Source organism: Conger conger, chromosome 1, assembly GCF_963514075.1.
Source record: "Conger conger chromosome 1, fConCon1.1, whole genome shotgun sequence".
Taxonomy (NCBI): domain Eukaryota; kingdom Metazoa; phylum Chordata; class Actinopteri; order Anguilliformes; family Congridae; genus Conger; species Conger conger.
In genome coordinates this window covers 23,478,845-23,503,723 of record NC_083760.1, presented here as the reverse complement: position 1 = coordinate 23,503,723, position 24,879 = coordinate 23,478,845, and the positions used below count along the sequence as shown (strand labels likewise).

The 24,879-nt window shown below is 44.9% G+C and overlaps 1 protein-coding gene across 1 annotated transcript in view; it reads right to left on the bottom strand.

Annotated features, from left to right (window-relative positions):
- Window positions 1–321: 321 nt before the first annotated feature.
- The window catches only part of LOC133123402 (TOG array regulator of axonemal microtubules protein 1), a 35,280-nt gene continuing 10,722 nt past the window's right edge, over window positions 322–24,879 (bottom strand). The window contains exons 2-22 of the mRNA XM_061233866.1: window positions 20,280–20,346; window positions 16,640–16,771; window positions 14,080–14,370; window positions 12,958–13,220; window positions 12,316–12,545; window positions 9,103–9,200; window positions 8,648–8,800; window positions 8,454–8,522; window positions 7,709–7,881; window positions 7,395–7,563; window positions 6,993–7,223; window positions 5,980–6,094; window positions 5,765–5,870; window positions 4,005–4,240; window positions 3,597–3,755; window positions 3,375–3,501; window positions 3,112–3,227; window positions 2,807–2,981; window positions 2,376–2,595; window positions 1,780–1,866; window positions 322–1,530 (exon numbers count right to left, since the gene is read on the bottom strand). Of these exons, the coding sequence (XP_061089850.1) occupies window positions 1,250–1,530; window positions 1,780–1,866; window positions 2,376–2,595; window positions 2,807–2,981; window positions 3,112–3,227; window positions 3,375–3,501; window positions 3,597–3,755; window positions 4,005–4,240; window positions 5,765–5,870; window positions 5,980–6,094; window positions 6,993–7,223; window positions 7,395–7,563; window positions 7,709–7,881; window positions 8,454–8,522; window positions 8,648–8,800; window positions 9,103–9,200; window positions 12,316–12,545; window positions 12,958–13,220; window positions 14,080–14,370; window positions 16,640–16,771; window positions 20,280–20,346 (3,498 nt within the window). The 3' untranslated portion in view covers window positions 322–1,249. The remainder of the gene's footprint in view (window positions 1,531–1,779; window positions 1,867–2,375; window positions 2,596–2,806; window positions 2,982–3,111; window positions 3,228–3,374; window positions 3,502–3,596; window positions 3,756–4,004; window positions 4,241–5,764; window positions 5,871–5,979; window positions 6,095–6,992; window positions 7,224–7,394; window positions 7,564–7,708; window positions 7,882–8,453; window positions 8,523–8,647; window positions 8,801–9,102; window positions 9,201–12,315; window positions 12,546–12,957; window positions 13,221–14,079; window positions 14,371–16,639; window positions 16,772–20,279; window positions 20,347–24,879) is intronic.

Here is a 24,879-nt window from a genome sequence, read left to right as displayed (position 1 = left end):
ACCTTTTTACACTGCCACCAAACAATGTCAGGACGTAAACAGCTGTGTGACAGTTGGATAGTGTTGTTTCACAATCCCATTAGTTTGACACCACGTTAAAAGATCTGACGCAGAACGTGAAATTGGGCATTCATTTGTGTAGTCCATGACTTTCATCATCAGTATTGTAAACACGCTATTGTCCTGGTCAAAATTACAAAGTGAAAGGTTGTACTGCCTTCAGCATCTGGTTAAAAAAAACTGCATTTCAGCTGTGCACTGTACTAGCCCCATCACATCAAAGCAATTCAGTAAAATGGAAAGAATGAGGCAGAAGCTCTATACAGAAATAAAACAATTTATTATATATATATAACATCTCTCTTCCCATTTAGAAACTAGTACAGTACAATTTAGCAGTGGAAATTCTATGAAAGACGATCTCAGGACTGGCACTATATTGAGAATAACAGATATGGGTTTAAATCTTTCTGTATAAACTGCTGGTTTAAAGCTTAATTTCTCTCTATTCCACCACCATTATTAAAATGGTTTAACATCCATAATTTGATTTAGGCATCTGTGTACATTAAAATATATCATAATAAAAATATTCATATTTTATGTTCCCTGTCAATGAATTTGGTCATGCAAAAACTGTAAGACAGTTCCAACTTAGAATACCTCTTTATATATAGGACTTGAAATAAAGATTAAAGATATACTGCAACATAACAGCATAAGGATTAAGCTAATACTGTGCAAATACAAGTCTTAACTATTACAATAGTCATTTGTTCTCATCACAAATTTAGACTCACTTGGAAAAAAAAAACTGTATAAGACACATCTTGGATACATCACAACATAACATGAAAAAGACAATAGCAAAAATATACATCCCTTATCTCCTTACGTATTTGTGCATTAAAATAGTACATTCTGTGGTGGTGTTTCTGGTAAAATCATATTTGTGGGTTCCAAACAACAACATGAACGAGCATATTACAACATATTAATAATGATAATTTTAGAAACAATCATTAACACAATGTACCACTTTCCAAAAAGTGCAAAAAGAGCAGGTCGATAGGGGGGCTTGAAATCCGGATACCTTTCTGACAGTTGTTAACTACAGGGCAAAGTCTTATCTGCAGTCATTCTCTGTATAGGTAATAACAAAACAAAGTGCAGGCACTATGAGAAATGTAGCATTCTCTGTCTTCAAGTAAGATCAGTGGGGGTTTTTTTCCTTTGTGTTTTGGGATTGTTAGTGTCTTTCTGAACATGCGATCAGGGGAGGTGAAGTCTTCACCAGCTGGTTGAGACTCTTGGTGACACTGTGGGACTGGGAGGCAGCACACTCCATGAGCCTGGGCCCCATTTGGTCGTGCAGGGCCTGGCATAAGGTGGCAGTAGCCCCCCGCACACTACCGCCTCTGCCAAGGATCGTGCCGCTGTTGCTGGAGGTACTCAGAAGGTGCCATAGCAAGGGCAGCACCTTCTGCTCCACCGCCTGAGGCTTGTGAGGGTACACCTCTGTCACCAGTTCTGAAAGACAGATCATATCAGACATAAGAATCAATGCAACAGCCAGTGGGTGTGGGCTGTGTTAACAGGTTCTGGTGTATAATCGGTGAACAAAGCAAGTCTTTGTGAGGTTATTGTTTCTTTGACCTTTTTAAACGATCAGATGTGAAAATTCTGTCTTTAGTCTTTAGTCAGTATTCAGTTGCACAGAATAAGTTGGAATTCAGAATTTGGAAGTTCTGGTTTGTCACTGAGCTTTGACAGACGTACCTGCAACCTTATCTACGAGGTTCACCTTGGCCCTTCCACTGAGGAGCTGAGCCTTTGTGACAAAAATCTGAAGCAGTAGGGCATTATCTGCAGGAGAAAGAAGAGTTTAAAAGTCCGACCATTATCACAAGCTTGTGCTGGACACATCTGTATCAACATAAGAGGCTTTATTAATATTATTCTATCAATTTCTACTTTTTAATGCCCTACATTTACTTTTGAAAGTGTTTTAGTATAATCTTTGTACATGCTGCTGTAAATGGAATCCTCAAAGATCAAGAAATGTACACAATAAATTCCTACACAGCTGTGAATACAGAATTTTCAAGGATAATGGAATTTATTCAGAATACATGTACTTTTCTGCAAAGTTGGAATGCCTAGTTGTGACTGCATCAGCAGGATGTCATAATTTAAGCAGCTTGCAGAGACAGACTGTAGGAGCACAATCCACTAGAAGATATGCACAATAAAGTAGAGACCCAAACCTTCCCTTCCTGAACCATGGATAACTATGTGCCGGTCTGTTAGTACTATGTCTGCAATACTATAGTCAGGATTCATTTTTGGACCATGAAGCAATTTCCTAAACTCACCTAAGTTCTGCATGAGGGTTTCCAGGGCACTAACAGCAGCACTGTAGATGGCATTGTTCTTTGAGTTGAGGTGGTTGTCCACTATGGCTGGAACCAAGATGTTTACCACCTGGGCTAAGCTCTCCTTTAGTGCGGGGATGATCCTCTGTAGGGCCTCCAGAGCATGCAGGTTAACTTTACTGTTGGACTCTTGGAGTCTTGCTTTCACAGCATCAAAAACCTGGTCAAGAAGACCAATAAGAAAAATAAGAGGAGTATGATCTCTGACAACATACTTATCATGGCTGTACCCATGTTTGGACATGTTGTTTTAAGACGCCATGCACCTAGTCAAGAGTATGCCAGTGGTTGCACACTCATTCATAAACATATTTGTCTGGTTACTAAATCCAGGGCTACAGCTAATACTGTACACTACTGAGCTGACTTACCGGAAACATGCTGGCAACGATCATGTCCGGGTTGTTCTTGCACTCAGCAGCCACCTGGTCAATGGCTTTGATACGCTCCCGAAAGTCCTTGGAGCCCATCTGCACCTTCATCTGCTTGATATATTCTGTCCTCTCTGCGATGGTGTGAGCTCTGTAGTTGTACTCGCCAGACACTCTACTCAAGACAGGAAACGACAGTTCAAGCAACGACAAGAAATGTCTGCACATGAACAAGAGATTATGAGATTATGTTTACAGAACCACAGCAGTCATCCTATGCATCCGAGGTGTTGTGGGCAGCCCACCTGTTGACAAGGCTGAGGGGCTCCCGGGGAAGAGATGAGGCTCGGGTCGTCCCACTGCCAGGGAGAGACCGTCGGCCCCGTGCCGAGGGGGTGTCCTGAGGCATTTCGCCCAATCCCTGCCAAGAACCGACCTTCATTAGAGTTCACCCACAATGCACCACTTGAAAACCACACAGCTGAAATGCCCTACCCAATACATATAAGGAAGGATTTAGTAGATGCACTGCACTGAAATAGTCAACAGAAAAATACTGTCAATATACCTTTGTCTTGAGAGTGAACACCAGGTCTCGAAGGGTCGGAAGGTCTTTGGCTGGGATGTACTTCTTCACCATTTTGTCAAAATCCTGGTGGGATGCCAAAAACAGCAGCATCTGACGTCCATAGTATCTGAGAGAGAGATCAGAATGGGAATTCACAAGTGTTGCTGAAAATGCTGAAGGAAAATTAAAATATGCATCTGTCAATCGCATGACAGAATGTACCTGGCTTCCTGGGAGGAGTCCTGTGCTAGACGGGCGATGGCAGGCAGGATACGGTCAGTGACGTCCATGGTGCCAGACAGCAGTCGGCCAGCACCAATCTTTTCCACCAGGTCGGCCAGGTGTTGGGCTGTACACTTCCTCACCATGGAATTCAGGTGCCTGCTTGGCAGAAATGGCATCAGTGCTTTCAAGCATACAGCTCAAAAAACCTCACAAACAACTGCAACAAACAGGTTTACATCATTTCCTGGGAATGGAATTGCAGCATGTTACATTTATGCCAAGTCCAGGCCCCTAAACTTTACTCCACACTGAGATCTTCATTTTGGTTACAGGGAGCTACTATAGGACCACTGACTGACAGTGAAGCCACTTAATACCGGAGCCATTTCTGAACAGGCATCTCACCTGACGCCACCGGTGAGCAGGGCATTCATGACGCGGATGGGTGTGCAGTTCTGCACCATGCTGTTGAGGGCAGCGTCCACGTCCTGCCGTATGAAGGTGTTGGACACGCCGAATTTATGCAGCAGCGCTGTGGCCGTCCCCTCCAGTTCCTGATCCATGCCCCTCTGGAGGTGAGTGTACAGGCTCCCCAGAGTCGCCACGGCCACCCGAGAGACCCCTGAGCGCAAGTTCATAACCTGGGGACACACACGTATGTAAGCACCCCAAAGAGCTGGCACTACAAGGGGAAGACATTGGCCCAGGAGGTAAGAGCAGTCGTCTGGCAGTCGGTGGGTTGCCGGTTCAATCCCACCCTGGGTGTGTCGAACTATCCCTGAGCAAGACACCTAATCCCAATTGCTCCTGCATTAATTGTACAGAGCTTTGGATAAAGGCATATATGCAGGTATTTACCATTTACATTACCTTTGTTTCTGAAATCAAGCACAATGAAGACAAATACGGGGGTGGCCTGTAGCAAAGTGGTTAAGGTAAATGACTGGGACAGGCAAGGTTGGTGGTTTGAATCCCAGTGTAGCCACAATAAGATCCGCACAGCCGTTGGGCCCTTGATCAAGGCACTTAACCCTGCATTGCCTCCTGCTTAGTCTAATGAACCGTATGTCGCTCTGGATAAGAGCGTCTGACAAATGCCAATAATGTAATGTAAAATATGACTGCAAAAAGCTGAGCCGATACCAGCCCTTCCACCCAACAGTTTGGGATTTCTTTACAAAAACTCAAAACACGACTTACTAGTTAGTCAAATCGGGTCATCTAATCAAAGCTCAATATTTTCCATATACTGCCAGGCCAAGGTGTGCTGAGGCCTATGTTGGTGTTGTTTGCCACTGATTGAATATAGCTTTCCCTTCAAAACTATCTGCAATGTCTTCTAAATGGTAAATGGTAAATGGTTGGCATTTATATCGCACCTTTATCCAATGCGCTGTAGAACTGATGCTTCTCATTCACTCCTTCATACACACACTCGTACACCAATGGCAATTGTCTGCCATGCGAGGCACCAACCAGCTCGTCAGGAGCATTTCGGGGTTAGGTGTCTTACTCAGGGACACTTCGACACACCCAGGACTGGATCGAACCAGCAACCGTCCAACTGCTCTTACGGCCTGAGCCAATGTCGCCCCCAAGTAGTTGGGGTATATATATATCACAGGAACAGAGGAGTTTGTTCAGCCTCCGCAGGCCGCTTGGCACCTCCCCCTCTCCGAACCTCCACCTCACGCTCACGACTACTGTCTGTTCTGGCTCGACGGTAGTGGAACAAACTCCCCGTTGAGGTCAGAACTGTAGAATCTCTCCCCACCTTCAAGCGCAAACTGAAGACGCACCTCTTCAAGCAGCACCTCTCCCCATCCCTCCCTACCTCCCTGTGAACCTTAATTGTTGTCTTTGTGATTTACTTTGTGTATCGGTATTTTTAGTTGGCTAGGTAAGCAGTTAAGTTTGGTCACTTTTGCTTTGTTGGTTTGTTTAATTGTTCGTAGAAAAATAAATAAAAATAAAAATAAAAAGAATTCAAATAGGCCCTGGTCCTTATCTTTGTTGTACAGGTAGCAGTTGAAATTGTACTTCCCTCTAGGGTCTTTCAGCGCACTTATCCCTGGTTATGGGTATGTACTTTGTTGTATGTCGGTCTGGACAAGAGCATCTGCCAAATGCCATTAATGTAATGTAATGTAATGAAAGGGAAGCACCTCTGGGATGAGGGCCCGGCAGACATCTGGAAGCCTTGCGCTGAGCACGGCAGAGTGGTACTGCGCCAGGCAGCCCAAAAAGGTCAATCCCTCGATCTTCTTCTCCCTTCATCAAATAAAGAAACAGAGTCAATGACTCGATGAACACACATTGTGGTTAATGTTACATGAAACAGTTATTTCACAGTCTGAAGGGCAAAGGAAGGTGAGTGTACCAGTCATTAGAGCTCAGCAGTATGAAGGCCTGGGTCAGCGCTAGCTCGGGGTTGGAGAAGGGCCGCAACTCTGGCTGTTCCTGGTCGTCCTTTCTCTGGCCTGAGAACAACTCGTCTACCAAAGGAAGATCACACCATGGTCACCAAGAGACATTATATCAACACTATGAGAATAGTTTTTAGTTTTTTATAGATGAACGTATAATGCAGACATGTTTAAGCCATTCTATCAAGAGCATTTGTAACGTAGACTCTCGGTGTTCTGAACAAAACATGGGGAGGTGGTTTCATGCAGAAGTTAACATCCATTCAATGGCAGATTGTCTCCTAATTAACTTGGTGTCTGATTGTGTTTGTGGTTATCCAAGATACTAAAATACTTTGATTGATGAAGCAAGAGCACAACAGGCCATTTTTCACCATATAAGCCTGCCCACTTACAGTGTCTCACTAGCAAAAGCCTCCCCACCCATACTGTCACAGACGAGCTCCATTACTTTGTCACCATGAGCGGAAATGGATGTAGGTCTTTATGGACAGGGAAGGAATTCAACTTTACACACATATAAAAACCAAACATGACCTGAAAGTAAATATTTATTTACTCACAATGAAAGGTGCAGTGTTTGGAACATTGTGTTCGGAACGCCCTGAGTCTACATTACTGATACCATCTGGTTCTCCAAGATGGGGCACACATCTTGGTAACAATTCCCCAAGCAATACCTAGAGACGCCCTGTTAATAATCAGCCCAAGATATTACTCCAAATCACAACTTAGGAACAATCGTTTGGTCCAATGTTTTTAAATCAACATACTTCTATTCTAGAACTCTTTTCCATTTGATCCCTCTTCATTATAATTTAGGCTGTTTGTTTACTATTATTACTTGTATTCTGTGATATCTACTTCCCATACTATCCTGGATATGTCTGCCAAATAAATAATATAGATAATAATATGGAAAATACTGCTGAAAAGGCTGCATTTTTTTTGCGGGAACGACACTAACCTGAGCTGTTGGAGAACGATGGCCGGGTCTTGTTCAGGCTGGGGGCTCTCCTCACACGCCGCAGCGTGGTTTTGGACTGAGGGGGCAGGGTTGGGGGGCTGGGTTGGTGGTGGGGGCTGAAGGACTTGATGGGGCTCAGGGTGCCGTGGGGGCTAGTGGAGCTGGACTGTGAATCCTCCGGGGGGGAACCGGCCGGTGGCCTCGCCACCTCGCTCCCGTTCAGCTGCCAGTCTGTTCAGGAGAATAACAGCCAAACAACTCCTATACCTGCTGCAATTACCGTCAACCTACAAATCCAACGCATTATAATGAGGTGAAACAAAATACACCCGCTACGCACAGCATTTTCCCCACCCCAGAGTATGACACAACAGCAGTGGCTGAGGGGGCGTGACCTCTGACCTCTGAGCGTGCCCAGCTCGTCGATGCTGGACTCGGACATCGTCTGCCGCAGGCCTCGCATGCGCGCGCTCTCCACCCCGTGGAGCTCCGCCTGCTCGTCCACCTCCTGCTGCTCCAGACGGCGCTGCCGCATCTTGTCTCTGGCAGACTTGGACAGCTTCACCTTCTCCTGTGAAACCAGGACACTCTCGTCACCCACCGGGAACTACGGCGAGTGCACGTACGTTCGACTACCGGCCCTGCTGGAAGTGACTCCGGTCCTGCCTCCCGCTCCTCGGGGAGTGAAGGGGAGGGCGGTCACGTGCGCTGCTCACCCCGGGCTCCTCGGCGTCCGGGCTGTCGTTGGCGTCGTGGTGGCTGGAGTGGACCGCGTGGCCGTAGACGCCCTCCGGGAGCTCGCTGGAGGTCCTGGACGCGGCGTCGCTATGGTCCTGAGCCGTGGACACCACCGGGGAGCCGGAAAGGGGGGTGGAGGAGCCAAAAACTCCTGCGAAAGAAAACGGAGCAGGTCGGATGGCGTTACGGCTAAATATGAACTTAGCCGGTTTGCGCATCCTGTCCATCCCGTGTCCCACGATTGAATTCACCTCAAAACGCCTCAAAACAGGGGGAGTTTGGTCACACAGCTAGGTAAAAATGAGCAAGAATTAAGTCAAGCCCCCAATTTCTTTTTTGAAAACTTTCAAGAAAAAAAGTTTTCCTTTTGTCACCCAAACCTTGTTGCTTATGAAAAAAGTCTTTATAAAATGCATTTAAATTGACAAAAATGGCCAAACTCATCTCCTACTGCTCTCACATTTCCAGCGCATGGCAGATCTCAAGTATCTGAGGGAGAGACAGTGTAGACAGGATTTTGCTGTGATTGCTGCTACTTGGCAACCCTGTGACATCAGCAGAACAATGGGTCAGACAGTTGGTGCCTGGTTACTATGTCAAACACAGGTTGTGATGTCCCAGGTTGTGATGAACGTCAGGGCTGAGCACTTGACATGGGACTTTGAACCAAATAATTTCACACAGCAAGACAGACAAGAGCCAGTGGGAGGAGAAAAATCTGACCTTTACCGATGACCCCTTCCGACATGCCACTGGCTGGTGAAAGTCTACTGCTGCTACTGGCCTGCGATCCTGGAAATGAGAACACATGCAAGCCACTGATTAGAAGAACACCTACATAGTTATTTTGTTCCCTCCCCATTAATTCACGGAAATAGACCAGCCTCCATGACGTGGCCTTGGGACCCGCAACTCACCCCTGGTGGGTCTCACTGCCCTGACCGGCTCCCGCCCTGTAGCTCTGGCCGGGGGAGGGGACAGATCTCTCATGCGGTCCGCCTCAGGATCGATTTGCCCGTTGGAGTAGGTGACTCGCTGCCCGACAACGCTCACATCCGTGGTGGCTTTGTCTGCAAATGACAATGCCGCATTACAATACACACCCTTCAGGACTCAACTTTCAGCTTTTTAGAAAGAAACACCTGTACCCCACCCATGACGTAGCAGTTTGTCACCATAAAGGGAACATCCTTGAGGCTGCTCAACCAATAGCAAGTGTCCACGCTCTAATATCGCAGAAGCTCCCTGAGTGATAGCTTATGTGATTGGGGGTCAGATATTACAATGGAAAGGTGGTGGGTGGGTTGAGTTAGGTGAGGTAGATCATATACTATGGTAATTTGATAGGCGTCTCTGCTGCAACAAGCCATACCTTGAAGGGAGTTGCTGTCCATCGAGGCAGCAGGCTTCTTGCCAGAGGAGACTCTGGTGGCCCGAGGCTTAGCTGCTGGAGAGGAAAAGTTTCCACAACTGTGGAAATAGGACAAAAACGATAAGAGTTTATAACCTGTGATTTCTCGAATTTAGAATTATAGTTGCAATCAAAGCAGTCAGAATAAACTATATTAGCCTATGTATATTTGTAAATTCATTTCAATAATGAACTAGAAGTTGCACATTAAAATAGAATTATACAGAATATATATAGGCTGAGACTGTAATCAATACTTGAATAATCCTGTATAGCCATATCTAGCACTATGGCTACAATACATTACAGGAATGACACGCCTTACATTTGTATAACCACAGTTCAATTATGAGGGACAAGTTATTGATTGCTGAGTATCATAAAAAACATTCATAGCAAACACAGAATGTGTGTCTCCCCATTTGTAAAGCCGTGAAAGGTTAGCAAGTTCCGGAAGTATACTATCCTAAACACCTGCTAAAACTAAAACAAGTAAAAACAGAGGGGAAAGCATATTACTGCACTTTATAATTACCCAGCTATTACTCAAAAACCCTAGACCTATGTTCCCGTAATGGTACAACTGCCTGATTTACCTAGTTAGTGCCAAAATCAAATGCATCTTTCCCAAGAAGCACAATAAGCCAATGAGCCAATAACAGAATCACACACATATTGGCAGTGAATTTGCATTTTAATGACTGTAACCTGCACCAGCAGCCATACCACCACCACCAGGCTCCTTCCAAAAGGCTAAAGCTAATGTGTGGGCCTGGTTAGAATGGGAGACCTGCAAAAACCAAATTACTGCTGTAAGTGGTGTTGGTGGGCCAGTAGCGATCTTCCCTGTGGTCAAATAAAAACCCCAATGCCCAGTGCAGTATTGGGGACACTAATGTAGGAGACGCCAACTTTCAGATGAGAAAGTTAAACTGAGCCCCTGACTCACTGTGGTCATTTAAGATCCCATTGCTCTCCAGCTGGTGAGAAAAGTGCTATATAAATCAAGGAATGATTCTTCAGTCCTTGATTTATATGATTCTTCACTCCACGAGTGTTCGCAAGTTACATTAAAATAGCATATTCAAAAGTATAATTCAAAAGGTACAAAGTAAAGTATAAGTTTATGCATTTATTGTGCCTAATGCTAACAGAATATGCCTGGGATTTAAGTAAATTTTAACAACTACAGCCAAATATAAAATGTGTCTCAAAATGACTGATAATTAACGATATGAGTGTCTGCTGGATTTAATTTTTATATTTGTGCAAGGAACATTTTCAAATTTTCTGCAAATTTGTAGGGGGTGCCCAGAACATAGTAATGGCTTAACACAGCTCTACCAAAACCAGTATTTGGCACACCCATGGTGATTGTCGCCCACATGTGAATGGCTTTGGATCAGCAACAATATCAAGGTACAAAAATCCATGTTCATATTTGAAAGCTGACCAAGGCAAAAATAATCAGGGTAAGTTAAAACATATATTCGGAGATAATTAATTATATTCACTCTTCCTAAGCTGTTCAGGTTCATATGTCCTTGGTGTGTGTTTTTCTTTAAATCAACTAAAGGATGACTCATGCAATGAAACAATATTTGTGGACGGCATTCTGCGATCAAATTAACAGATCCGCAAGTGCTTCTGACTGCTGCACCCTTGAGCACTGATGAAGGTTAGAACGAGATTGAAACATCAGCGAATCTTGTCTTTTGTTTTGTGCCCTTGAGAGCTTGTCTTTTTTGCACTTGTTTGTTAGTTTGTGTTGCTTAAATAAACTGCTCATACAGTACATACTGATTTGCTTTTGCAGTGTGCGGTCGGCATGCAAGTTGCTTAAAATTCATTGCATGGGCCTGCTGTATATTTTGGACAGTCTTATATTAACTGAACTCAGCTCTCAACTGAATCTCTAAACTTTAGGTAAGTTTGTAATATTTCTGAGATATGATCAAGTCCATCACCATCATGTCTAAAACCTGAATTTGACAAAAATATTGATTTCGACAGGTTCGACAGTGCCCTCAACTGGCAGAACTGTGAATAACTTTGTGCACTCCCATCTTCTACCGAAGGCAAATACCTGAGTGACAGCCACCAGCATCAGTCCACTGTTATACTCAAGCATTTATATCATTTTAAAACTGAACACTGCCACCCTCTCTGCTCTGTACCTCACTTACATCGGCGGATGCAGATTTGACATAATTTAGCTGCAAAAGTACATTCCTCTAAATTTGACCATTGGCAAAGAGCACCTCAAGAAAAGGTAAATAGGTAAATATGGACATCTGGTATTTTTTTACAAAACAAGGCATTTTGTTATTGAAAGTATTACAACAAAGCCATGTTACTTCACATGAGCCATGTTACCAGGTACATGACTGGGACCTGCAAGGTTGGTGGTTCAATCCCCGGTGAAGCCGCAATAAGATCTGCACAGCTGTTGGGCCCTTGAAGGCCCATAACCCCACATTGCTCTCGGGGGGATTGTCCCCTGCTTAGACTAATGTAATGCAATGGAATGCCATTAAAACATGCATCTGTTGTGGATGTTCCATATTTATGCCCCGAAAATGGGGCATTCCTCGGGTGCCTCTGTAGCCCCACAATGCAGCACTGACCTGGCCTTGGTGTCATTTAGGGTGGAGTTGGGCAGCACTGACCTGGCCTTGGTGGCATTGAGTGTAGAATTTTGCCGGCACTGACCTGTCCTTGGTGCCATTGAGGGTGGAGTTAGGCAGCACTGACCTGGCCTTGGTGCTGTAGAAGGTGGAGTTAGGCAGCACTGACCTGACCTTGGTGCCGTTGAGGGTGGAGTTAGGCAGCACTGACCTGACCTTGGTGCCGTTGAGGGTGGAGTTAGGCAGCACTGACCTGACCTTGGTGCCGTTGAGGGTGGAGTTAGGCAGCACTGACCTGACCTTGGTGCCATTGAGGGTGGAGTTAGGCAGCACTGACCTGACCTTGGTGCCGTTGAGGGTGGAGTTAGGCAGCACTGACCTGACCTTGGTGCCGTTGAGGGTGGAGTTAGGCAGCACTGACCTGACCTTGGTGCCGTTGAGGGTGGAGTTAGGCAGCACTGACCTGACCTTGGTGCCGTTGAGGGTGGAGTTAGGCAGTACTGACCTGGCCTTTGTGCCGTTGAGGGTGGAGTTGGGCAGTACTGACCTGGCCTTTGTGCCGTTGAGGGTGGAGTTGGGTGGCGAGTACAGGCTGGAGAGCCCGCTCTCGCTCAGCGGGCTGGTGATGGAGGGGGACGTTTGGGACGGGGAGTCCAGCGCCAGCTCTAGCTTCACGGCCGAGTCGGGGCTGTCCGGGTCCGGGTCTGACCCGCTCAGGCTCACCTTGGCCCGCTTCTTAGCAGCGCTGTTGCGCAAGGAGCGCAGAGAGTTCATCATCTGGAAAAGAAAACACACGTCAGGAACATCTGCAGAAAAACAGCTTCTCAACACTTCTTTTCCAATATCTAACCTCTGGACAGAAATCACGTAGCCCATTATGGAAGGTGGCGTATAGAAAATCCATAGAAAGGCCAAGGAATTGCAATGTATTTCAACGGTCATGTGTCTTGAAAAATGTCATATGATCAAATATAACACTGGCGTCGCATCCGTCTGTTAAGGGAGATTTAATGCACAGGTCACATCTGCACATAAGGGGTTACAAATTAACTACACAGCATCCAAGCACTCCTGTCCCAATACCACCTGCCACAGTTTCAACCCGCCAGTCAGAAGTGTGCTTGACTGTATGCTCAGAGCACTGTGAGACTAATGGGGACAGAGGGGTGATGAGTCCTGCTCCACCCACCTCCTCATGGTCCACAGGCTCTTCCTCCTGCTCCAGCCCGCTCAGCTGGGTCAGGTCCAGCTGCATCTTCCCATCAGTCAGCTGGTCTCGCATCTGGCCCTCCAGGAACCGCTGGTCCCGCGTTTGGGGGTCCGGAGAGCCTTGCGGAATGGGGGGCACGGGCCTGGAGCCGTTCAGGGCCTGGCGGCAGGAGGAGGTGGAGGAGGAGCGCACCAGCGAGGCCCGCAGGGGGAGCGGGGAACAGCGATCGCTCATGGCGTCACCTGGAGGGTCGGCACAATCAGTCACAAACACGAACCCTTCCAGCGGACACATGAAGCAATCTCAATAGAAAGATTAGTCAGGTGCTAATGTCACATCAGTACATTTGGCTTTAGGCTTTCAGTCTCAAGAGTGCCATGTGGCACTCAAGCGTAACTACCGCAAAATCCCCAGAGCCAAAAGGCACTCTCGATTTTATACCTTTTCAACCCATCTAAATTTCTAAAACTTTCTACATTTTCTCAACCAAAGCCAAAACTCCTTGGCATTTGGGTGGAGCCACTTCATATTCCGATTGGAAAGTCATGCAAACTATATTTATATAGAGAAGGTTTGCTTGTGTTTGCCTCAAATTTTCAGATGGAAAACAGATACAAACAGATACAAATAATCTTTTGGCATTCTGATCAAAACAAATTTTTCCTACACAGGGTAATGATATTCCCCATGAGCGGTTTCTCTTCCAATCACACAATGCTACCATCAGCTGTGTAAATAATATGATCAATAAAAAACACAAATGTCAAACATGTTCTGCCATTTTGACTCTTTGAAGCATAAAAAAGGCAGAATCCTGGGTTAACGCGACCACCGGCTTCTGGTTTAAAAATCACCCTTTGTGAAAAGAACCTAATGTCACAACTCAATGAAGCATGGAGTCTGGCAAGCAGTGATAGGATGAAACTCAACACCACTCAACTCCCTCAAGATTTTCTTGAACGAATCTGTGCCCAGATCACCTTCTCAGGTGACAGCTGGCCAATTTGGCTCAGCTCCCCACACACCTTTGCGGTTGAACGGCAGCCATTTTGGCTCAGTTTCTATTATTTCTAAGTCGAAGCCGCGAAACGTAATCCTTGCCTTGAATGTCCCTCCAGGGGCTGGGGTCTCTGCGGTGAGGGCTGCCCTCTCTCTTGTTGGGCCAGGTGCTGGAGAAAGACAGCGAGGAATCCGCGTGGCGGTGGGAGAGCCTCGGGGTCCGGGGACTGCCTGGCAACTTGGCCAGGGGGTACGAGGGCAGGAGAAATTTCCCGGGGGATGTGGAGTTGGAGGGCAGGGCGAGGCTGCCGGGAGCTGTGGCACTGGAGGGTAGGGAGAGGGTCCTCTCCGTGCTGGAGGGTCGGCGGAGGGAGCGGCCTGCTTTCGGAAAGGCTGCAAGGTAAACCGACACCTTAATGAGGCACACCTTAGCATGTATTATACACTACACCCACTTACAGCCAGCGTCTGTGATTCTGTGGCTGGTTACACAAAGCATCTGTTTTTTAAAATGAGGATTTCTCTTAAGGTCTCTAAGGTAGCATGTTATAAGGGTTGCTGCACAAAACATCTCAAATCAATTTCTTAGATTAGAGAAAATATTATGCCGTTTCCCCACATTTGCAACCTGAACAGCCTGCCTGTGTATCGCCCCGAGTCTTACAGCTGGCTAGCAAGTAAACTATAAATTGAAAAACATCAAATACATTTAAAGTATGCAATGGCCAAAAAAGAACAAAAAAAATGAAGACCCAATTGGACAAAGGAGGAGAAGCTTTTGAAACACGGTGAACCAGCCAGCACACGGCTGACTTGTGGACTCAAAACACATCACTTATGACTGAAATGATCCAGGGGCAAAAAAAACCTCAGAGCAATCATAAGTTGAATTACTGCCAGGAGAGCAACACTCTGTTTAGTTCAGTGGTTCAGTGCTAGCTGGTCAGCTAAATTATAAATTGACTGTCAAAATGATAATCCATGCTTAATTGTTCATCAGGATTTTCTCTGTCGGGACACATTCATCCTCCTGGCCGATGAACAGAAATCAGCCATCTACTAATGTGGTTTAGATTGAGTTGGAGGTATCTTTTTATCCTTATTTTGGTTGCCTTTGTGCAAAGCCTCGTGAATTTAAGCCTTAAACTCTAAATTCAAGATAAGGAGGAAAAACATATATATTGAAGTAAACCGCCTTAGAGCAAGAACTTAGAATGTTTTGTGAACTCATTGAGGAAATATTAAGGAAACTTTTAAGGAAAATCTCAACTCAAGATGCTTTGTGCAACCGGCCACATATGTTTAAGAGAAAGAGAACATGTCCCCACCACACAACAAGAGAACTGTGATCAGTTATCATTGTGTTTAATGATTCAATGACTGCTGTTGGCCAGGATTTGTAGGAACATTTGCTGAGGAATGAGAGCTGTTGTGCCAAAAGCTGTCCTCACCATCTGTAACTTCACATTACACAACTCTGCCTCTCACTCCTGAGACACACAAGAGCAGTGGACTCAAACTTCTCAGACAAGAAATCACCAGGGTCTTCGGCCTCATCTCATTGTAATGTGTTTACACGTTTCTGTCAAAATACCTCTGTGTAGCTCTGCCTCTAGCTCTCACTTAATGTGCAAGTAAGTAATGAGTGACAAGCTAGCTATTGCATCAGCAAGTATGGCATATTTCACAGTTTCACATTGTTATTCATTTGATTTCGTTTATTTTGTGGAAAGTTTTAGATTTATTATGTAATGCCTTCGGTTGCAGAAAACATTTCTAAAAACATGTTTTCACTTTGACATTATAGGTTATTGAGTGTAGATTAATGGGCAAAATGGCAATTTTATCCATTTAAAATTAAATCTACAGCATTAATCATTACACCATTTAATTTCTTTGTAAACAGGCTTATTCAGGGGGCCAAATTCTTAATATTATCCATGTAGATAATGATTGAAGTTATTCAGGTTAGTTCGCTGAGATCTACTACACAACACTCTACACTTGAGGGATTCAAATGCAGTGCCCTCAAATGAACTCTCCATGTTCAAATCCCATTACACATCATGGTCTCAAGCCACTTTACAACACTGCAATGCAAATATCGTCAGGATTAACAGGCTGTTGTTCATGTCCGTTTAAATCGGAACATTGTTGGCAGCCAGTGAGACACATAGTTTGTGCTAATATTAAAGTGGTAGTAATGTTATTTACTGGCTGTTTATTAGCTGGCTGTTTATTGCGCTATCTTGTTCTTTTTGTGTGTGGAACTTTCACATTAGATAAGCACTTTATTATAATTGTCGAGCTATTGACACAGAATAGTATCCATGGCTCTTGCATAATGGATAATGACTCTTGCAAAAAAAATGGTTTGATAGACAAAATTTGATGCATTTTATCAAGTGCACATATTGTAGTTGAAAAAATTAAAATACAAATACATTCCAGCCAGCATGACTATCACACATTTCTTGTGCCTGTCCAGAGCCCACGTAAAACACCATAACACATTCAGTTCCTGTTCTAGCTATAAATATGACAATATTTTACTTCCTTGCACATGTTTTTATTTATTTGTTTTTTAAAAAGAACTCAAGCCTCTTTGGGGTGAGGCCCCGGTGCCACAGGCACTGGAGCAGGAGTGGAGCGACCCCCTCACCTCGCTCGCTGTCTGAGGGGCTGGGAGGCTCCCGGGGCTGACGGTCCGTTTCCACGCCACTCTTCCGCGACACCCCATGCGAGGGCGGCTCTTTCCTGCCCACAATCCTGGGCTGGTGGGGCTCTGAAAAGCCTGGAACAATATGAATCAGGAACATTACCCTGGAGCATTCCTTTAAAAACGCCTTTCGTCCCTGTCTGTGGGCAATAAATCCTGTGAAATTATTTACAAATGTCCATATTTCATATTTCTATCTATCCTTCAGGTCCACATGCATATAGCGTTTGAGCACAGCATTTTGAATCGGTGCCAACTCTGGGTCGTGGTGGATTTGGTTTGTTTGCGGGGAGGACGATAAGCAGAGGTAAATGGGACGACATGCTCTGATGCGGTCTGCCCTGCCCACACAGGAAAGGCCACTGGTGCCCATTAGGGCCCAAGGTAAAGACCGTCAAGTCCAGTCTTGCCCCAGTGCCCAGGGTTCCCATTAACAGTGTCTGCACAGAGGCTGCAGTGTTGAGAGAGCACACGAATGTCAAACATACACACTCACCATGGCCTCGACAAGAACAAACAGTCACATATTTCCTGGCTATTAAGCATACGCCCATACACTGCCCTGCTTTCACGCGCCCACACACAGACACACACACACACACACACACGCCCACACACAGTATATGAAAACTGGGTCCCACAGGCACCCTCCTCAAACAGGATGAAAATATATTAACTCTTTCAACACTAAGGTGGGGTTTAAAGACAATTTTAAAAATACAGTATTTGCACCATCTTGAGTATGAACTATAAAATAAAACTTGTTAAAACACTGAGCACATGCAGCCGATCCCTGTTTTGTTCTGCCCAGGTTTCTGGGAGACGGTGAAAAACCATACAATATCGATGACCCTGCCTTTCACGATGGGCATCAGAGGCTAACAAGCTAGTGGCTAACAGGAACACGCAGGTCTGCCGTGGTGGCTCAAGCTCAAAGCCAAGGACTTTTCCATTCCCAAGACCAGCATTCTCTCACGCACCAGATCACTCCTGATAGTCGCTTGAAAAAATTGTTTATGCGAGCGCGTCACTTCAAATGCAATCTGCAATCATGTTTGAAAAGGCACACCTACTTAAGTATCTGTGTTTCCAATCAGACTACGAATCCCTCATAACAGAACAAAATGGCCCCTCGAGTGGAATGTAAAAAAACCCTAATTGAGACCAGTCTGTTGTGCTTGAGTGATTAATCAAGGGGACGATTCGAAGAAAGCGTAGTGTTTATTTTGCATCATTGGGCACTCTCGCAGGGTTATGAAATTGCCTCTTTCTTGGAAGTAATCCGGTTTGATGCCCCGGTTACAGACCTTTTCTCTCCACGCAACCGCTCGTTTGAGAGAGACACCGCGTTTATTCCGTCCCAGGCAACGCGCCCGTTATGAAAGATTAACGAGGAGCCATTTTCGCACCTGCGACAGGCAAGCAGGGATTAGGATCATCGCACATCGAACTGGCCCCGAATAATTGTATAACTCCAAAAGCCCCAGGGTAATAGAGCACTGAAGCTCAGAGCCCTCAAGTCATCACACTAGACCATTAGAATGGGAGCGAGAGGTCAACACAAGAAATCGCGAGGCCCAAGCACTGGAGGCGGGGGTGCGGGAGGGTGAATTGCGTACCTTCGTCTTTGCCGCAGCGCACAGAGAGGTATTACAGCTATTTTTCCATCATAAGCGGGGGAGGCACGTGCCGCGAATAAACACTTGCTAACTTGAGGCTTCCGGAATACACTGCAGTAAAGTTCAAATACACAAGAGTGGGAGGTGGGGTGGATGAACATGCAATAAATAGCCCTGCAGATATTTTTAATCCTGGTCCTGGGGGGCACGCAATGCAGATCCCTTTTCTACCCAGGTAATTATGCACTTAATACAACTAATCACTGCCTTAATTGAAGCAGTTCAACGGCTCCTCCTAACCCAGGGATTATCGCTCTGTGAAAACCAGCAGCGGGTCAATTATTTTGTGCTTCTGCATTTTAGAGCCAGTTCTCTTGTGCCATACTGAAATCCCAGCTACATAAATAGGGTATAAATAGGTACAGTCTATAAAAAAAAATTTTTTTGCCAATGCAAGCAGCCTGCCACTGGGTCTTTAACCTGCCTGGCAAGCAGTGCATTATGAAGCCGTCGCTTTGGCAAATCAGCTGCGGTTTGGACAGTTGGTGGAGGAATGTTTTTTAATAGGACTGAAGTACTGCAGAAATTGATCTAAAACACTCGGTGAGTGAGGAAAATGCCTACATAGAACTACTTTGTCAGACAGCAGCAAATAAATAAGGTGAGGTTTACCTGCGTACTCACTTACATAACATCAGCCCCCGCATCATTCAGAGGTTATAAAAGGCCAGATATTTGTGACGAGTGCCAGGGAATAAAATGTTTACTAGAAATTTGTAAACGCACAGGGACTCAAACACAGGATGTTAAGCGTTCGGTAATTGGTAACAAAGGGATAAGACCTACTCCAGAGACCTGGGAAATATGACCAGATTTTACATGCAACGCACAAATGCACACACACACACACACACACACACACACACACACACACATTCACACATACACACAAGCTTGTGATCTCTGCCATCATATTGAACATGGTGAATGAGGATGAACGTTGTTAACAGTTGTCGGCCGTCTCAAGGCCCACAAAGGCAGCGTGGAGAAAAATAGCTAGAACACTTAATGCCGCTGAATGTGAATGCTGGAGGACAGTCAATGCTCATCTCCCTTCACACACTCCTACTGCATACTCAACTGGCAACTGCTGTTCCCATAGAAACACAGCCACCTCTCTCACCATGGCTAAGCCAAAGTGGGGATTCAAGCGGCTGCTGTACATTCTTTGAGCTCCGTGCCCAAGACGAAAATCTTCAACTGAGAGGATGGGAGTCAATAAAAGCATATTTGAATAGCATACACCCAAATGCTTCTACTCCGCAGAAATACCAGCAAACAGAATTGTCATGGGAATTAAATGCAACCATCAAAAGCTGTCAAACATATATGCTATAACTTTGAATCCTGTAATAGTTGTTAAAACAGTCTTGTGCATACGTGCGGTCAGGATGTGGTTTTGGATAGTTCATGCAAAATGGTCTTTTGGGAAAGGCAGCAGCCAAGTCAAGCTTTCCATCAATCCAATACTTCTGTATCACAGGTCCCACTCTACACTATTGGAAGGTAATGATCTCAAGCAGAAACAGAGCCTAAATATAGCTCCACCTACTGGTTATAAGCAGTACAATTTCGACCATATCTAACCTTGGGCAGAATCATTGCACAACCAAAAAAAATTCCATGTGAAAGACAATTCCAAACTCACCTTCTCTACGGATCAAGTTCTGTTGTCCTCACAATACTTCATGCAACAAGACGGGCTGGAAACTGGATACTGTTGAGCAAGCCCTTGCAGCGCGTGTGGCAAGGGCTCAGTAGGTTAATCCAATCAAATCGCGGCTAATTCCGTCCCTGGTTTCCTTCCATCACTGATGTTAGCAATGCTAGCGAAAGTGCTAGCCTGTGACCCGATAACCAGTTACGGCCGGTGCCATGGGGAGGGTGAAGGGAGGAGAGCTTACCGAAGTCCGCAACGTACGCTTCTCGGCTCAGCTCCGTGGGAGGGGACAGGGAGTCCTCGCTGGAGATCTGGAAAGAGGCAACATCAGTGAGAAGCACGGTAACACTTGTTTTTCCAGGATATAACAGCTGAAGTCGGACATGCTGGCAAAAGACATCGGCGCTTCATGCAAACACTCGGCAGATGTTACATGACAAGCGCGTGAAGCCTTGCCAAGTGAAGGTCGAAATGGCACAAGCAGATCTTGCACCTTGCAGTATGTTCAAAAGCCTACTCCAAATAAAGGGGCACAACAGCTGTGCCTAAGAAATGTAAGCATTAAGCTTTGCTCTTATCTGCAGCTTCCTAAAATGGTTCTCCTCGGAACATGGCTTTCCTCACATCTTCAAAGATGAGAAATGGGGCCACAGATTATCTTCTTTCAGAGTAAAACAGCAATATTTTTTTTGCTATGAAAATAATGATTGCCTTGCTTCCTCCATAAACTCGTTGTCATGGCAGTTGGGTACATGCTATTATCTTTCAACAAACTGTTTTGTAAAAGCATTTACAGTAAATACTGCAGTGAACTGCTGCCCCCACCGTAACAGAAAATATGCGCTTGCGGAACACAGATAACAGAGAGATGGTGCAGGCCTTCAGTGTTCAAGATCAGAAGCAATACCAGTGGTACTCCATTTTCACACTGCTACCTTCACCTCATTTATACAAGGACTTGTAACCACAACTCTACCATGAAATAACCTGATTTTAAAACGGAAAATGAAACTGTGGTTGGACAGATGTGATAAAACTGTTGTGTGCTGGCGTGAGGTCTACAAATACAGTGACCCAGGCCATGCAGAACATGCAGTGGATTGTGCATTCCCCATAAAGCGCTGTTCTCATCCTTTGGAGGAACCTATGTTGTGTGGTAGTGCTGTTGCTGGGAGACAGGGGCTGGGCGCTGTTGTAGAAACTGAAGACATCAGGGGAGAAGCAGGGAAATGTGTGTGATAAAGAGGGCTACAGAACTTGATGTACACTGGTATCGTGTCACAATATTCACTGTATATATCAGGGTATTAAAAATCATTTTTACACCCAGAGAATAGAATTAATTATACAATCAGTCTCCAGAAAACAGGGAGGATCGACGCCCAGGTCACCAGTTGCCACTGTCTATCCAGTGTTTGGCCTGGCTAAAAGCAAATAACAACAAGTTTATCAAAACTCCCATTCAAACATCTCAAGGTTAAAAGGTCAATTAAAAAACAAGGTGAAGATTTGCACAAGCATCACAATTTATACTGTGGTAATGTGGGGAAATGGTAACTATTTACAATTGCCAAACTGCTGACAACTGCTGGTTAAATATGCAGGAAAAGGCTCTGAAAACGATTCTTGAGTCCAGACACAGCGGTCCAGTTAGAGGTAAGGTGAGGTCATTGGTTCAAACACATCCCAGATAAATTTCACTGCAATTTAATCTGGCAGGCCTGTTGCCCATACAAATGTTTAATAGGTGCTTTTAAAAGGTGTCTTGTTTTATAATACCCACATAGCGCATAGCAACAATAAGTTGCTTCCTGGTCGGCATCTTTTATAGGCATGCAGCCACAAAAAGGGAAATAATTATAATCACATTAGCCAACAAAGGGATAACTCAATAAGCAACTTAATGCAAAATAGCAAAATAGCAATGTTGTTGTTCACATAATGCAAAATTTGTGTTGCTTATTTGTTCATTTGCAAGATTGCATAGAATGAGGTATGACCACATCCCTTAATATCAAATTTATGGTGGGTAAAGCAGATGACATCCATGAACCTATGCAATCCTCATAGATGGATGGATGGAAAACATGACATGCATGTACTGTACTCAATTCAAAGACAGTGAGTGCCATGGAACACGATCCCAAGACAATCTACGCAAAACAGCGCTTGTACCCTGTGTAACCAGAGAAACCCACTGGAGAGCCCGTATATGTGTCTCCGGGCTCTGAGCTCCCGTGTGTGCATGCCTGCACGATCATGCCACATTCAAGTGCTTCCTTCGATTACACAGAATGCGCCGGAACAATGACAGTATCTTTCCGGCAAACAATGGGAACTAGGCAAGAAACAACTGTGCTTCAGTAACATACACGCCATCAAGAAAACGGATCGGGCCGATTTAAATTGTGATGTAAAGAAAACTGGACACTGGACTAAAATAGCTCCTTTGTGTTGAGGGGCCCTTTACAGTCGGCACAGAGCCTGGCTCACTGCAGCCTGACTGCATTGCACAAAATAGTGCAACAATAACCAGCCTTAAAAGAAGGTAGCAATATGTGGAAACCTCAACAACAATAGTTCCCCATTAAATATGAAAGGGAGAGCCAAAGCAGTTTTAAAGGAAGATGCATTTCTATGTAATTTTGGGTCGTTCTGTGAAAAATCAACCAGAGGTGGGGTGACCCCTCCAATTTTGCTCAAACTTTGTGTAAATGTTCTTTATATATCCAATAGAGAACATGCAAAACATTAGCCTCATTGGATTTGTCTCTCTTGAGATATTGGCTCTTAAAAAGGGGGGGTGGCACCCAAAATGTTTTTCACAGAATAACCCTTTTGGGAAATCCTCTGAGACTGCAGAGAACTGGTTGAGGAAGCACAAAGAGGCCAGCAAAAGCAATAAATATATATGGAGAAAATGGTAATACCAATCATTCAAAATGTCTGAGTTTGGTGAGAAATAGTCAGTCATACAACAATGAAACACAGTATGCTTAAGCTAAAAACACACTAACAATTATAATTTGTCATGTCTTATTGGACACACCCATTAAACATTCACAGTGCTGGTGGAAAATGGAAGTGAACACTTGGATTTAATAACCGGTCAAACCTCCTTTGGCAGCAGTAACTTCAAACAAGCACTTCTGGTAGCTGCGGATCAGACCTGCACAATGTTCAGGAGGAATTTTGGACAATTCTTCTTCACAGAACAGCTTCAGCTCAGTCATATTCTTAGGATGTCTGGTTTGAACAGCTCTGGAGGTCATTCCACAGCTCTATTGGGTTAAGGTCTGGGCTCTGACTTGGCCACTCCAAAAAGTGGATTTAATTTGTATTTTTTAAGGCATTCTGCAGTAGACTTACTTGGATGTTTAGGATCATTGCCTTAATGCATCACCCAATTACTACTGAGCTTCAGCTGGCGAGTAGCCACCCTGACATTATCCTGTAGGATTACCTTGGGAATTACTAACTTGGGAATTCATTTTCCCCTCGATGATGGCAAGCTGTCCAGTCCCCGAGGCAGCAAAGCAGCCCCACATTATGATGCTCCCTCTGCCGTACTTCACCGTTGGGACATTTTTATGTTGGTATGTGGTACCCTTTGTACGCTATACATAGTGCTGCGTGTTCTCCCCGAACAATTCAACCTTAGTTTCAGTCTACATTTTCCCAGTAGCATTGTGGAATGCAAAGGTGCTTTGGCAGACTTCAGGTGCACAGTGATGTGTTTTTTGGAGAGCAGCAGCTTCCTCTGTGGTGTCCTGCTATGGACACCATGCCAGTTTAATGTTTTGCAAATAGTAGACTCATGTATAGAGATGTCCGATGATTCCTTCAAGCCTTTAGTGATTTCTCTACCTTGCTTACCTCATTGAGCATTCTACGTTGTGCTTTTGGAGCCATCTTGTCTGGCTGCCCTCTTCCAGGGAGAGTGGCAACAGTACCACATTTTCTCCATTTATAGACAATCTGTCTAACTGTGGACTGATGAATATTTAAACTATGTAGCTACATTGTAACCCTTTCCAGCTTTATGCTTTATGCAAATCAACAATTCTTGATCATAGGTCTTCAGAGATCGTTTCTGCAAGGCATGGTTCACATCAGGAGATGCTTCTTTTGAATGGCAAACTTTTTTTATTAGTCAAAGTAGTTCTGACCCACACCTCCAATCTTGTTTCATTGATTGGACTCCAGGTTTGCAAACTCCTCTAATTAGCTTTTGTCAATAGCCTAGGGCAGGGATGGGCAACTCCAGTCTTTTACCAAAGACTGATATAATCTACCCACATCTGCTGGGTGGTTGGAGGCTAGTTTCAGACCCTGCCTTAGTGACCTTGGGGGCTGGACTCAATGCCTTCCATCCTCGCCAAAATATATTGCTGTATTCCTTCTGCATGTGCAGGAAACAGGCCTGACTCCCTGCAGTCAACTCTACCCCCACAGTGATGTGCCCTCAGTTGCCCCAACAGTGTTTGACATGTGTCTTTGGTGAACGGATACACAACAGTCAATTTGAGAAGATCGAAGAGATGCATCTCCATTTACCAATGAGCCCCACAGTTGAATGGAGAGTGGTGACAGAGGTAGATGCAGCTACACAGGCAGCATCTTTGGGTTCCATCACACAAATGCAAATGTCTATGGACAACATATTTAAATGCACACCATCAAAGGAAGCTGCCCAGGGGCATTCCCCGTACCCCCAAAGGAGAGATCACATTCACTAATTCATCCAAAAGTGTGCTTGCCGGTGTGTTTTATTCCCTGTCAATAAAAATGACAGCACTAACGACAGGACCAACAAGGTTTCACAAAAAAAACAAGATCACATC